We start from the raw sequence: 15142 nt of genomic DNA, 5'->3' as shown, positions 1-15142 counted from the left end.
GTTACCTTTTGACTACGTAGCATCAGGTTGGGCAACAATAACCATTAGGGTCAGGGCCCTGTTCCTCGTACGTGGCTAACTAATTACGTAGCTAAGCCCGGATCATTTTCAGGATGAGATGACACAGATCAGGTTTTTTGTTTCCCCGAAGCAGGTTTGGCTAAATCACTATAGCACACAAGTTGAACCTGCTCCGGCGCATGTTCCTTTGAGCAGCTGGATTAGTTTGCTACACCCCGGTTAAAAAAAGGCATCTCACTTCCTCATTGACGAAGGAGCGACATTAGTCAGATTAACGTTTTATAGGGAGACGGATCTCCGACATCACAAAGACCTGTTTTTACATCGCGATGACGTCCTGTACGAGCGCCATCGATGCTGAAGACTGGAAAAATTCATTTACAAGACGATTTTCTCGACTATCCCGCAGACTGTCTCACAAACTGTCTCTCATGCTGTCTCACACACTGTCTCTCATACTCGCACTTCGTAAATTTCTGTTGGTTTATTGGTCGCTTAATAAACTTCTGGATGTTCCCTGTTTCACTGCTTTAATTGATCAAATGTCTGATTATGAACACTATATAAATACTGATTCGCCCAGACACGGATTCACACACACATAATAAAACTCCTATTTCTATATGGTCATCTACACACACATATATACACACATACATATGATACATAAGCTGATACTTATATCCTCATAACTATTCATAACTATAGGCCTACTGCCAGCAGGCACATTTAAAGAAACATTTTCGGATTGATTAGCGTGATGAGGCACTTAAAATGAGCCTGTACATTTCCCCAACACTTAGGCATTTAACGTTAACTTGTGTGCGATACTTTGTTGGGCTTGTAGACAACGCAGAGGGGCGGTGTCAGTTTTTGCCATGATTATATGGTTCTTTTAATCTAATTTTGTTTAGTATAATATTGCAAATTTCCTTCAGAAGGCTCTACAGTCTGTACACGTGTGACATCCTCTGTCCAGAAACTCTCACATCGGCACAGGAAAAACTCCCCAAACAATAAAAAACCCTTCGATGACGATGACGTACAGAATAAACACCGTAAAATATGTTCAATTAACCCGACAGAAATGATTCAAATAGACATTACCTCCTCATAGGTATTCATTTACATCATCTCCTGCTCGTCGGCGAAGGAAAAAGACACTTTTCCTCTAAGTTTATTTGCCGTTGTACTGTTGAAAAATCTTCCGCCTTCTGACACAAAACGCGCACGCGCGATAATCCTGCTGACTGACATCTGGTTCAAACTAACGAGACAGTGTGAGCGCGGATCCACCTACGGGGAACCAAGATAGCTTTATGTCAATCATCTCGTTAATTTGAGCTCGATAATGGGACATTTGATCGACTTAGATGAGCCACATACGAGGAACACGGCCCTGGAGTCCTTTCAAGAAGTGGGTTTAGTGAAAAGTTTGTTAACCCCCTCAGATGAGGGAAACTTTGGGTTATCTGTTTCCGAAATAGAGGTAACTAAACCTCGGGGTCAGTCACTATGGCAACTGAGCCTGTGAACCTAACCTGGTCGGGAGCAGGTTTTCTTCAATAAACCATTTCTTCCACAGGCTCCTCCCTCTGTCTGAAGCCCAGCCAATGACACTGCACCCTTTCCTTTTTGAGACAGTGACTCCAAAATCTCATAGCTATCATCAATATAAATAAAATTGTGTATTGAAAAATAGAAAACCATCCTATTATCCTGTGTATTACAGATTATTAATAATAATTCCTAGTTATATCATCATTGAGTGATCTTGTGTCTGCATCTGTGAATGGCTGTTTGGGTTCTGTCACCTAAATAAGAAGATTTGTAAAGAAGATTAAGCTTCTTTTGATTGTCTACTTGGTGATTACAAGTAGACAACAGTGTTGAGTGTTGAGCTTGGTGAGCGATAATAGTACAAAATGTGATGCTTTTATTGATTTTGTGGGTAATGACTGCGTTAATCTTCCACTCAATGTAAAACTAAAGCATTGCCACAAGTTGCAAGAAATTCAGTTTAATGATCAAGGGCATTAGAGCAGAACCTATGCTTTGACCTGCGCATATATCTATACTGCTCTTTTTTCTATTTTACACCATACTTGGGAAATCTTATCTTCAAATGAAAGGCAGTGGGATTTGTATGATAGAAATAAAAATAAATACTTTTTTTTTTTAGAAATAGGGTATGTTATTCTCCATCAATTACTTAATCTCCACTAATTTTAAATGAGACCTGTTCAAAACACTTCTGTGCAGCAAGGCCATTAATTATTAAGAGCGAGGTTGGATAACACAGAGAGAAGGGGCTGGACTTAAAGTGACTCATTTTGTAGAAGCACTATACGCGTAATTTAGGAAACAGGTAATGGCGTGCAGTTTAATGGTGCTTATAGCAACTGGTTGTCACTTGCTGATTCCTCGCTGGATGACGGATCAGTGATGAGAGAATAACTTTCTCTCCTGAGGTGGCCGAGTCGACTGACTGATCTGTTTTTAGACCGTTTAGACCTTCCTTTCCTGCAGGAAAGCACATTTCATTCAAACCCGGCAGCTCCAGAACACAGACGCTGGTTAAGTGGATGCTTGTTGACTCCATGACGGGCTACAGGGAAATAGATGACACCAAATCAGACAGTAGACACGGAGGCTCGGGCCAGAAAAGGGCACCGGGAGGAAAAGGAACATCTTGCTTGTTGTATAATTAAAACACGCATGCCGGGAGTGAGTTTTTATTATGATGGGAACAATTAATCTATCCTGAATTTCTTAATTAATTTTCGTGGTGAGAGAAAATATGGATGACTGGGCAGTGAAATGTCCACTCTAAAGGTGGGAGCAGCTTTAATTACCTTATCATTGTTTACTAATTATGTAAGTTTTTTCTTTTTTGGAAACTCTCAAACAAGGCATTGAAATCGAATAATTAAATAATAGTCATATCATATTAATCATAATATGTGACTTGTGTATAACATAGAAGGTATATGTCCTATTTTATGGACACAACCAGTATTATTAAATTTAATTTATTAATAATAAATGACACATTACTAAGCCCCGCCCATAAGGAAGTCAGAGCCCTTCTATTACCCCGCATGGGACCTTATTTGAACAAGAAAATCAAAAGATGTTTTTATCCCTTTTCAATTCCGCCATGGTTTTCCAATTTGAAAGACAATTCTGCATCTCAGGAAGGTCATATTCTTACTCTTGATTTAATTTAGTTTTGGGGAAACCGATGATGAAAGTATCAGTCAATTCTTTGGAAATACTTGCTCAGAATCAGCATGTGAGAATGTAACTTGGCCATCTTATCTTTATTTTTTATATATGGCACAAATTTGTCTCTCAATTACAATGTGTACATCTTTTTTCACAAATAATGTCCCATGGTGAAGTACTGGAAGGGGCGGGACACGTTTCTATAGTTGCTGTAGCTAAGCCTGTCAAACTGGCGCTCTGGCAGCACATATGCAGATAACAATAGCGTAACCCCTTTAAATTTGTTGTGATATAAAGAAGAAGAAGAAGATATTTATATTTACAATTATTATATTTGACAAAGGAGGAAACAATAACAATAAATGTATCATTGCCTTTAAAGGCTCTAACAGTCATTAAATTAAGAAAAGAAACAGCCTGATTCGGGTGTGTTTTTATGTTTAGGGTTTGTATACATTTTTGCAACAGAGGCACTGTTTTGAAACACATTCATAGCTTAGAAGAAAATACATAGAAATATCTGTTTTGAAGCCATTTATCATGTTAACAATGTGGTAAGAAAGAACCTAACTCATATGTGGAGTGGTAGAGTTCTTTGTAATTCAATAAATGGAAACTTTGGATTTCAAAAGCAGGTGTAACTGAAATACTGATTAGCAAAATTATGGCTTCAGGGATAACTGCAGGAAGGAACATCTTTTAATAAAAACATTGATGTTTCATTAAAAAAAGGCCTAAGTTGGTAGGTGAGTCAGCTCTTGTCAGCCACCATGCTCGGACAAACCAAATATTCCTAGCACCTCAGATTGGTAAGACAATTACACGTCGATAGGATTAGGAAAAAACACGTTCACCAATCTATATATTCATGAAAAGCTATGAAATATTAATATTAATGTGTACTCATAAATAAGTAACTTCTGGACTTCATTGATTTGGCCTTTCATTTTCTCCCATTAATTTACTCACCAGTTGTCTTTGTTCTGTGTTGCCTGTTGTGTTTTTCTTTTTGTGCGCTGGTTGACGGGGCTTCATTGGCAAACAGGTTCAACAAATAACAGAACTCTTATGTTACTCATGGTTGCTGTTGTGCTGGGGGTGTTCTTACTCTGAATAAGAGATACGAAAGTACCTTAAAAGCGCACCACGGTAGTTCTTCGTTTTTGCATTGCGAACACAATAAAAAAAATGGGTCCTTAGCACTATATCATGAAGACGGAATTTCATGAAGATTCCCTTCTCCGTGGTCGATTTTTAATCAGTAAAATAATCCGTTATAATACGTGGTGGAAAACCTTCAGTTGAATATGATAGTTATGAACAATAAAGTGTTTTCTTTCTCTTGTCTGTATCCCTTGGAGACGCGTGTGCGTGTGTGTGAGTGACAGTGAGCGGTCTTTGTTTCCCTGCTCATTATCGGAGCAGGTTCAAGGAGTTGGGAACTCATTTGCATGGGCAGCCGGTTGTTGGAGCCAGGTGATTCATACCGTCTCCCACAGTCTCATTGTGCAGAGGATTAAATTAAAACCAATCAGTCAGCCTCGATCACCTTGACCCAGAGGAAAAGGAGTCAGTTGACTGACTGCTGTAAGACCATCAAACATGCTTTTTTTCCCCCTCTCTTAATTGCCCAGAATAGACATATTTGTTGTAAAACCATGGCACCCAGCAAGTTGTTAGATTCACTCTAATATAGAGACGGGACAGTCACGGGGAGAAGGGCGGACCACAAGGGAGTTATATACTATCCGAAAACATACATATATGTTGTGAAACCCCACAGCAGATCCCAAGCACAGCAAAGTGCAACATAAGGGCTGTTGAGGAAGGCAAATAGATGTATCCAGGAGCAGCTCAAAAGAAACCTTTGGTCTTTTTACTTCATTTTAATTTCTTTACAAAATGTATTAGAACCAGTACAGTATTTGTTAAAGAGAATGGAATCTTGGAGACACTGCTTCTTAAAGCAAAGGGCCTCAGGGCTGCAGACAGTCAAACATCTGCTCCGACTAGTGCAGTGAATAAACCGACTAAAGTCGTGTTAAGGAGATTGTGTTTGTGGGACGTGCAGTACTAAATCTATCAAGCCGCTTGTGTCATGAACTCCTGCCTTGTATCTCTCACTAAAACATTCACCTGTCATTTTGGGGTCGATCTTACCTGAGATTGGCCTGTGCAGCTCACCCAGACCTCCTCTGGCGGCCCATTGAAGAGCTCATCCCCCAAAATGCAGCTGCATCTCAGTGAATTAGAGTATCATCAGAAAGTAACCTGTATTTTTAAACTCTCCACTTTCTGCACAAACCACAGTGAGGTGCAAGTGTAGACACATAAATGTGGATGCTAATGCTACTTTAATGGACTCGCGTGGCTGGGCATTTTCATATTAATGTGGAGAAAAACAGTGTACGGTCAGCAAAGCAGACATTTGCCTGATATTTCTGCTTGTCTGAGAGAATTTGCATCACAGTCATGTCCATACTATTGAGTGCGCGTGTAAAGCGGTTCACTGAGCTGAAAGACAGGACCTTCCATAAGTGCATTTATTTCCTCATAATTGAATACTAGTTCGTAATAACTTTTATGTGTGAATCTTTCTCTTTCCAATCCATACACTATGTAATATCATTCTGAAGGTTTACACCTTCATAATGGTGGATGGTTGGTGAAGCTGTGTTGTGCAAACAAAGCTGATATTTAGGTTTTTAGAGTACAAACTATGTAACAATGCCTTATTGTTAATTTGTCTTTTTCCTTCACAGGAGAGGAAGCTCTGTGCGTTCCCAACTATCGAGATCTGTGGTTCAGATGTCATCAACTACATGGTTCCACTGTCTCGCCAGACAGACTTCTTTGTTCCGGAGATGAAGGAGGAGGTTAAAACAGATGTTAAAGAGGAGGACTCTGACGAGGATAGAGGAACTGACATCACAGGTAATTTCTACTCCGTTCATACAACCTAGTTTCTTGTAGCCTGACGCTGTGTCAGCACTAAAGAAACATCTAACTCCACACATTATCACTGGTATAAGAGAGGGGGGAAGGGGGGGGGGGGGCTACCGCTTGTTTATTATTAACCAAGCAAAATACTGCATATCGCGGAAGCGGAGAAGAATTAGATTAGTGTCTTCAAGGACAATATCTTCTCTGCCGCTGTTGCTCTTTTTAACTCACCTGAAGGCAGAATGCGTGACAGTATCGATATCTAACAAATCACAGGGAAGAAAGTGGTGTTGGTGGAGTGGGACAGAGTGGGTGGAGAGGCGCTGATTGGCATCAGGTGCTATCACACTTAGAGCTTAGAACATGTTGCATCCCTTTTATTTACAGTTTAAATGCAGAAGGCTTATCGGGAGACATGATCTGGACATGTTAACTGGCCCTTTGTCGTGTTTAGATTGGGGTCGCCATCGATGCAAAGAGGCGACGCCTGAGACGGATAAAGAGCCTTTGTTTGGACCGCAACGGCTCAATTGTTAGCTGTGTGTTGAACTGACAGTCAAGGCTATTTACAACTATAGATTGGTGTGTCAGCATCGCCAGAATCTGAAATAGTTTTTTTTTTTATGAAAGGAAAGCTTTCCTGAAAGGGTCTAACATGAGAATCAACGTTGCATGCAGACAAATACAAGTGTTAGTGGTTAGTCAAACCCAAGAGGGGCTGTTTACTTTGGTTTCTTCTATATATGAATTATGATTATGATGTATTATTTCCCTTACTAAACAAAGGAATCTAATGTAAAAATATTATAATAGAGAAATATCTATTTTCTACACATATATATACGGTGGAACTATAGTCTGTCAGACAGATTTAAAAAACTGAAAACACATTTGGTGGAACCCAGTCTTGCTCATCATATATAATCAGGTAGTGGTCATTTTAAAACTGAAGCAATTGGGATAACAACATAGAAAATTGGCTACAAAAGCCGTGCTCGCATGCTTTAAACTATGGGTACTATGGGTACTATGGGTACTATGCTCAGTTACTGTGTTGTCTGCGATGTCTGAGTTATTTTTCCTTATGTGTCGATGTAGTATGTGCGGCTTGGAGCAAAGCAGAGTCTCTCTGAAATGGAGACTGTGTGAGTGTGTTCGTGTTCCCAGATAGAAGCTGAACTTTCTTAATGAGCGACGAATCAATCAGTGGATCTAAGCCTTGTCTGGCGAGCCCCGCGGTGGAAATCCTGCTCCGGAACCTGGGAGATTACCTTTGACTTTTCATCTTTCATCTCAAGTACCAATGTTATAGTGATCCTGAACTCACCTCGTGTCTGAACATTTGTCACGTTTACACTTTCAGAGCACACCAAGAGCAAAAAAACACTTTAATGACAATCTGGCGGTCACAGTAGCGACTGTTTGTGCTTTGAGTTGTTAGTCTTTTACAGACACAAACCAGTCTCAGTGCCTAACAGGAAAATGAATGCACTAATGAATGGTATCTCTTCATCACAGAAAGCCACAGCTTAGGTACAAGCTTGTTCAACTACTTTGGAATTGGTATAAGTTTGCTTATTGCTGTTCAGAGTATTATTACACACCTCCAGTTAATAATGTGCTGTGTGTGATAATTGTGGTATAAGATGATTCAAATTTGATTCAACTAGCCCCAGCACTTTGACTAAGAAGAGACATGAAGGGTGTTTCCATTCTTATATAAAAACCTCTACACTGCTTGAGATGGTAGTTTGGAGGGAAAACAGAATTAAATAAAGTACAATAGAAACAGAATGAATTATGAGATGAAGTATATGAAAGTCTGCTAAATCTTCAAGTCCACAGTACATAGAAGATGTAAACCTCCGGTAGCAAAGATAGCAGCAGGCAGAACCATCCGACATGTGTGGATGGATGAGGAGACCATTCTCAGATGGATACTTGAAACAAACCCAAATACCATATTTACCTCCAGCAGGTTTTGGTTTGGTTTGTCTGACTGACGCAGTGGAAGGCTGTACCCAGCAAACCAAACATTACTTTTAGGATTATTAGCACGCCCCTTCCTACATTGTGTTTGCCACCTCATTAATGTTTGTTTGAGGTTTACCCCTTTTAATGACATCATATTGTTATAGTTTTTGCTAATGGATACAAATGTCCTTTTTTAATGATACAAATGCGTATTTACAATAAACTTGTTAACTTTATGATGAGTATCCTTTTAGTGTTTCTTCCTCTCAACTCAAATCTGCAACAACAAAATATCCACCCACTGTGTCACCTCTTTAGCTTCTATGTATACTCTTTACTGTCATGCTTCTCCTCCCTTCCACTCAGACTCTCTCCAAACTCTCAGCATGCCTCAGCGCTATCCGTCTCTAATTACACTCCTTAAAAGCCTGTTCTTTGTTCCAAACAGTACGAAGAACAAGACCTTGATTCGCTGCTAATAATCCCAGTGGGCCCAATTTAGCAACACATTTAGGAAAATCTTATCTAAAAGACTGTCAGAGGCACAGCTGGCTTCAACCAGGGTACCAATTGTGGGACTTGCTTGCAGTTGGAGAGGGGGTGAAAGTTGTCCAGCGTGTTGAGGCTCTTCCTTGGGGGGCTGTCCACGAAAATACCCTAAGTAGACCCATTATTTCCCATGAAATTCTGTATTGTAAAATGGGTCCCTCTGGAAAAGTCCTCTTTTCACTGCAAAATAGGAATGAATTATAAATCACTAACATTCTATCCACACCGTATAGATTTTAATGCAACACCTGTCAGTTGCATGGCGTTCACACCAGGCCGGATGCATTGACAACCATTCCCGTTGGTTTAGTTTGGACCTGCTGGCTAATCAACAGGCCTATAAATGGATATTATAAGTGACCTGAATAGACTTACCATTTATGATATTCTTCACTGCTGACAGGATCAGATCCGCTGAATGTGATAATTAGATTGCAGAGTGTTGTTGATATTGGAATGAATGAAAGGAAAGACTGACCTCAGCTTGGAGCTTGGACACTCCCTGTTTATTGGAGTCCCAGATGACACATTCAGTGCAAACCAACATTGATGTGTGGATGAGATTTATTTGGAGTGTGAATGCAGCAGGAAAACTGTTCGGACATCAGTGTGTTTGTGTCCTGTGGGAGAGTCCAATCAACTTGAGTTACATGTGGAAAACTTTATATGGAGGCCGTTCATTCCAAACCAAAGAAGATTTATTAAGTAAAAAAACAAAAACAAGTGTAAAACCAAATTGTCTAAACTCATGGAATTTTATTCTGATACTTAAGTGTCTTCTGGAAGACCAATGGTTAAAAACTCACTGCGAAATATTTCTTTTGCAAGGGAAAGACGGGTTGTTTTTTGCATCAACAATTTTAATTCTTGATTTCTATTCTCCTTTTGTAATTTGAGGCACCATAAGCAACACCTCATATCATGTGTTTCTCCTAAGGTCTTTTTTAAATTTTGGACAACCCAACACAACTTTGGACAACCCAACACAACAAATTTGAATTTATTCCAACCTCCATGTAGAATTTTCATATTGCTCTCTTTTCCGGCAGTTACTTTGTTCAGATTACAACATCACAGCAACCACCTTCTACTTACAATACCTCTACTACAAGCAATGTTTCTACCTTGACCATCACTTGTCTTTGAGTTGAATGAAAGAACGTTTCTCATTTCAACAATGTAAAGTGTGTTCCTCTGAGCTCAGCTGGCACACAGGTGCAAGATGAGGGCAGCAGCGTTTTGTATTTTTATAATAATTTAACTTATAGATATCCATCTGAGGCATTTGAAGTGGCTAAAGAATCATTTAAGTTTCAGAAATGTTAATATGCTCCGCTTTGACCAAGGAATGGCAGAGAAAGCTTTTAAAATACATCTTTGTATTTAACACCTTTGCATCATTTAGAGTCAGGTTGGTACACAGCATAATGCAAATGTTGGGGACTATATGCGTTAGGCTTTCTCACTGAAAGAACTCCATCGCAGACCAAGTTGCAAAAAACACAAACAAATTCATTTTCTCCAAAACCAAATTCCAAAAAATCCAAAAGATGGCAAAACCAGCCTTCAAAAGGGAAAAAACCAAGAGAATCCAAATTTAGACAAATCATTCTTTCGGGCATAGATCCTCCCACATTTTGTGATTTTGTGTAAAATATCTTACAACTGTTGTTCCAGACCATGCATTGTAATCACTTTGGTTATTCTCTTTGGTGTTTCATTTACTGTCTTTATCAGCTAAAAATAATGAATTTTTCCAACAATTTGGTATATGACTCACTATGTCCAATCCTCTATATTAAGTTGGTATGACATTTACGAGGTAACATAACCATTATTGGGTAGTTAAAACTTTATTTTTCATTGTTCTCTTCTGAATTGTGGAGGTAGTAATAACTTATTTATAGTGCCACCAGGAGAAATATAATTGGCTTATAATAAATCAGCACACCTGTAGTCCACTCTAAAAGAGTTTTGCTTGCCTGTCATGTTTGTTTATTTTTTATGCACGCTCACAGATCCTATTTCATGTCATTTTCTTCACGTTGCTTCAGGTGCAGACTCCCACAGCGATGTGAGTTCAGTCAGCGGCGGGGTGCCCTGGGACAGCAGAGAGACGTCTCTGGCTGCTTCCACAGCCGCCTCCCTGGCATCTTCCCTGCCTCTGAGGGACGTAATGGACACCAATGAAGACATTAAGCACAGGGACAGCAGCGACAGAGGTTCGAACGGGTCCATGGGCAGCGGCTCGTCCTTTGAAGAGCTTGACATGGATCAGGAGGAGCAGGGGCCGGGAGAAGAAAGAGAGGAGGAGGAGGAGGGAAATGGAGATGAGGCGGAGGTGCCCGAGGGTGAAGACGCAGCTAAAGAAGCAGTTGAACTGGTGACTGAGAAGAAGGAGCCCGTGGGGGATGGAGAGGAGCAGGGCGGATGCTGAAGATGATAAGGGATGAGTCCGTGTAACACTGGCATGCAGGAGAGTTTCTCAGGTGTCGCTGGTTATCTGTCATGTAATCTCGCTGGTTGATCTAAAGCTGTTCATGCCATGACTCCACACCGTATGTCTGCGCCTTCTAATTCTCTTTTTGAAGCCTGAGCGTTTTGTTATCGTCTAATCTCGTTTCTTTTTTTAAATAATTCCTCATCTTATATTTGAACTCTGTCAGGAACGGAAAACAGACCCATTTGGTATTCTTGTGTACACCTAATTTTCTCCTCACATGGTTTTCAGCAAAGGAGAGGCAAGCTTTGTTCAACTCTATATTTCATTTCAAACTGTAATCCTGTGTAAACTCCCGCCATTGCTATTTTAATGTAGGTGTTACACTTCAGTTTAAGGAATACTTCAATAGATGGTCAGTGACGCCAGATTATAACATAGCATAATTTTGCCTGTGTGTTGAAGTTACCCCACTATCAAGGTCATCTTTTTGATTTTCTACTTAACGTGTTGGTGGATTGATATACAGTAATAATGGGGTGAAAATGTGCAGCAGAAATGACTAAAGACATTTTACTGGACCTAATTAATTGTGTTATTTTTTCCCAATCGGGACAATGTATATCACAGAGGGGGAAACTCAGAGGGAGAATAAACATGCATCAACACCAGTAAAGTAACTTATCTAAAATGCAATTCACTAGCTAAGACCACGCCATCAAACCCCTTCAAGGCCTTACGAAAAGTTGGAAAAAAAAGAGGGAGAGAAAAGAAAAGAAAAAGAAAAGGGGTTGTGAGGGTGGGGATTTCAGAATGCGTACTTGAGAAGAAGAAGAGTGGGTTGAGCTGTATTTAGAGAAATACCGGAAGAGGAGTGTTGGAGGCGTGGTCTTGCTCCTGAAATTATGCTAATTAGCTCCACTTGAAAGGTGTAAACTATTCCTCCTGGATAGTGTTGTGTATATGGTCTTACTATGCTCAGATAATGCTTTAGTATTTTAATGTAATGTTCTCTTCTATAGTCAGTTTGTTAAACCACGCTGGAGATCTTTTTGTTGGCAAAATTCATTCCCTTCCAGAGGCTAGTCCTATATTTGTAGGTTGAACTTGTTGATTGGTTGAATCGATGGTTGTGTCTTTCTGTCTGTATTAAAATTTTCAATGAAAAGTCAATTTGACAGGAGGAGGTTGTGCTAATATTTTGTTGCACACAAAAATCATTAACCTTCTTATGCAATTGCCTTTATTGACACTTAAAATGAGGGTTAAATTTTTAGCAAAGCAACGTCATTACTGCTGTATTCTGAGGACAATAATTCTGTATCCCAACTGAGAGATGTTAGTGCCTAATAACTTAAGCACTTTTATGGCTTTACATTGTAATGACCATTTCCTTCCCCTGCTTCCTTGGAAAGTCAAGTCCATGGAATTTAAAAGCTGAGTCAAAGAGAAACTTTTACGATAGAGTAGTGTTATTTATTGTTGTTCAGCAGATTAAGCAAAGGCTTTCAAGGATTTTCTTGAAGTATTTCCCCTGTTGCAATTCAAATAATAAGCAAAAAAAATATTACAAATATGGAAAACACAAAAATGCTTAACAGATTATAACAAAATGGTATCCAAATGGCCCTTACCAGCAGGAACTGGGATATTCTAATCACCATCTGAATGTGACGTTTGGCATTTGTGTCGCAGTGTATTTATTCAACTGTGAGTGCAGCTGAGGAGGAAGGCTCCAACCCATTTGATGTTTGATGGGCACATAGCCAGTGGTCGTTAATGAGCATTGTGACCTATAAATACAAATAATTCTATTCAACCGTAGTATGCACAATCATTTCAATGATTTCTGCTCAGGCCAACATAACGGTGGATAAGGGTTTATCACATGTCTCATACTACATATGTATTAAATTATGCATTTGAGGTCAATTATAAACTGCAGAAAATAACACAAACCTCAATAGCTCTTTATGTTGTATTTTTCAATTTGAGATTTGTTGAATTATGTTTAAATATTATTGAAGAAAAATGCGTTTTCTCACTTGTTGGATAAGAACAGTCAGTGTTGTGATCAGACTATGAGGTTGGTGACTGAGGTGTGATCCCTCTCTGGGAATATGTGCCCTCAGGTCTGTTGCACTTTGAGTCCCGGCAACACAACCTTTGTCCAAAGGCAAAAAGGAAGATCAGCTTGGAAGAGACTTGTGAGAACACACACGTCAACAGCTGATTTGATTAGTTTTGAAACGCACGCGGTGCCGTGCAGCTACGAGACATTAGACTATTGCCTTCCCATGATGTTAATTATTGATATCATCACATTGCACGTGGAAAGGGATTGGAGGCGGGAGGGGGGTTTCAGCACAGATGCTCAACCATTGCGTGTCTGAAACGGCTTTCGGCAGTGGAGGAAAGAGTCACAGCCGCCCCTCGAAAAGCGAGTGTCCCCCTGCGCGCGTCGCCGTGCCATCTGGGACTGACCTCCCACTCCTCCGTGCCGTGTCACAACTTGTTTTCGGTTCCCAAAGAAAAATTTCCGTCGCTGAAGATGAGCGGTCTCTAAAGAATATTTAATATAATGTACTTTCGCCCCCTCCTGACCGCTTGGACATATAAAGGGAGCGATTTTTAACCCGTCTTCACATCCGATTCAACAGTTTACAAACCGGAACAAAGCGGCTGAAGGAATTCTTTACCAATATGCTCTACATTACATAATGTTCATGTGCGATGAACCAGACTATCTCCAGGACTGTTCATGCGTGGAGCAAACACGCCTTTGTGCAGGTGTCTAACCCGTCTTGATGATTGATGTTCTCCAATGTTGATGGCTAGTCCGATTTTTTTTTTATATTGTCGGTAACAAGATTTTTTGCAACGCCTCCTCGAGTAACAGGTAGAGTCTTAAGTTTGTGTCCGGATTTCTTGCGCGCTATAATCAGGCATCCTATCAGGCTCACAAACGTCACATTTGTTATTCTAGATTGGTCTTTACGTTCATTTTTCTTTACAGTTAATGCTCAAATTGGCGATTGCCTCCCCCCACCCCTCCCGCATTGGCATTATGAAGTGGGCGTCGGTTGCATTTGCTTAGGAAATGTGAATCTGGTACCCCTTGTCAGCAGTGATCCGAACTCCAGGTATTCGCTCAGGCTCGTCGTTGTAGTGTGATTTCCTTTTTTTTTCAGCACCACGGACAGCTCCTGGCACGCGGCTCAGTTGCAAGCGGTTCAAACTTCAGGCAGCGACGCACTCGCCTCCTTTATTCATTCATCCATTGGCTCAGCGCCACTCTGGTTCACGTTCACGAATGTTTAAGGCTTAACAAACTCAACAGTGCTGCAAAGGATGTACTTTGGCTTTTCTCGCTCCATCCATCCGACGCCAGCGCTGGAAACCGAGGAACCCTGCAGGTAACGGATTTGGCGTGTGCGTTAGTGTGCGTGTTTGTGTGTTAGTGTGTGCGTGTTTTTGTTTATTTATGAACTACGAGCTGGTTTGTAGAGAGGGAAATCGTTTGTATTCGGGTTTCATTTGTTGAGAAGTTTACTTGACCTTTTTGACTTGTGTTTTCTAAAAACCAAGTGGAATATGTGCGTAATTTGTCATTTTCTGGAAATATCATTTTTCATTTTATTTACACTACAATGATCTAATTTTACACAGCAATGTCTACTTGCCAAACAACCCTCTACATGTGCAACACAAACAGATATTCAGCAGACGAGAGCCACCACCTCCAATCTTGCTAATTTGGCAAATCCCCTTTATATGAAAAATAGTGCCAAATATTATTGGGGAAATTCAATTGAAACTTGATAATTAATTTTGAGATGATGCTTGGTTTCAGTCCTCGGTTTGATTTCTTGATAGTTATTTTAAAAAATTGCATAATGACAATAATCAACAAAATTAGTCCTGATTAGCATACTTTTGTAAATTACTATTAGAATAGTGATATGTTATACGTGTGGCCATAAATGG

General features: G+C 40.0%; 2 protein-coding genes across 3 annotated transcripts in view; both read left to right on the top strand.

Annotated features, from left to right (window-relative positions):
* Positions 1-12333, top strand: part of tex264a (testis expressed 264, ER-phagy receptor a) — a 53542-nt gene extending 41209 nt beyond the window's left edge. Inside the window, exons 3-4 of the mRNA XM_037490641.2 lie at positions 6012-6183; positions 10770-12333. Coding sequence (XP_037346538.1) covers positions 6012-6183; positions 10770-11152 — 555 coding nt within the window. The 3' untranslated portion in view covers positions 11153-12333. The remainder of the gene's footprint in view (positions 1-6011; positions 6184-10769) is intronic.
* Positions 12334-13564: 1231 nt separating this feature from the next.
* grm2a (glutamate receptor, metabotropic 2a) overlaps positions 13565-15142 on the top strand; it is a 28582-nt gene continuing 27004 nt past the window's right edge. Inside the window, exons 1-2 of one of the 2 annotated variants that reach the window (XM_037491160.2) lie at positions 13565-13945; positions 14347-14571. The gene's annotated coding sequence lies outside the window, so the exon portion shown is untranslated. Of the gene's footprint in view, positions 14055-14346; positions 14572-15142 lie in introns of both variants that reach the window. The other variant, XM_037491159.2, reaches the window with a different exon arrangement.

The sequence above is a fragment of the Pungitius pungitius genome, chromosome 8 (assembly GCF_949316345.1).
Source record: "Pungitius pungitius chromosome 8, fPunPun2.1, whole genome shotgun sequence".
Lineage (NCBI taxonomy): Eukaryota > Metazoa > Chordata > Actinopteri > Perciformes > Gasterosteidae > Pungitius > Pungitius pungitius.
Note: the sequence above shows the minus strand (reverse complement) of the source record. Positions and strands in the feature narration are given on the sequence as shown.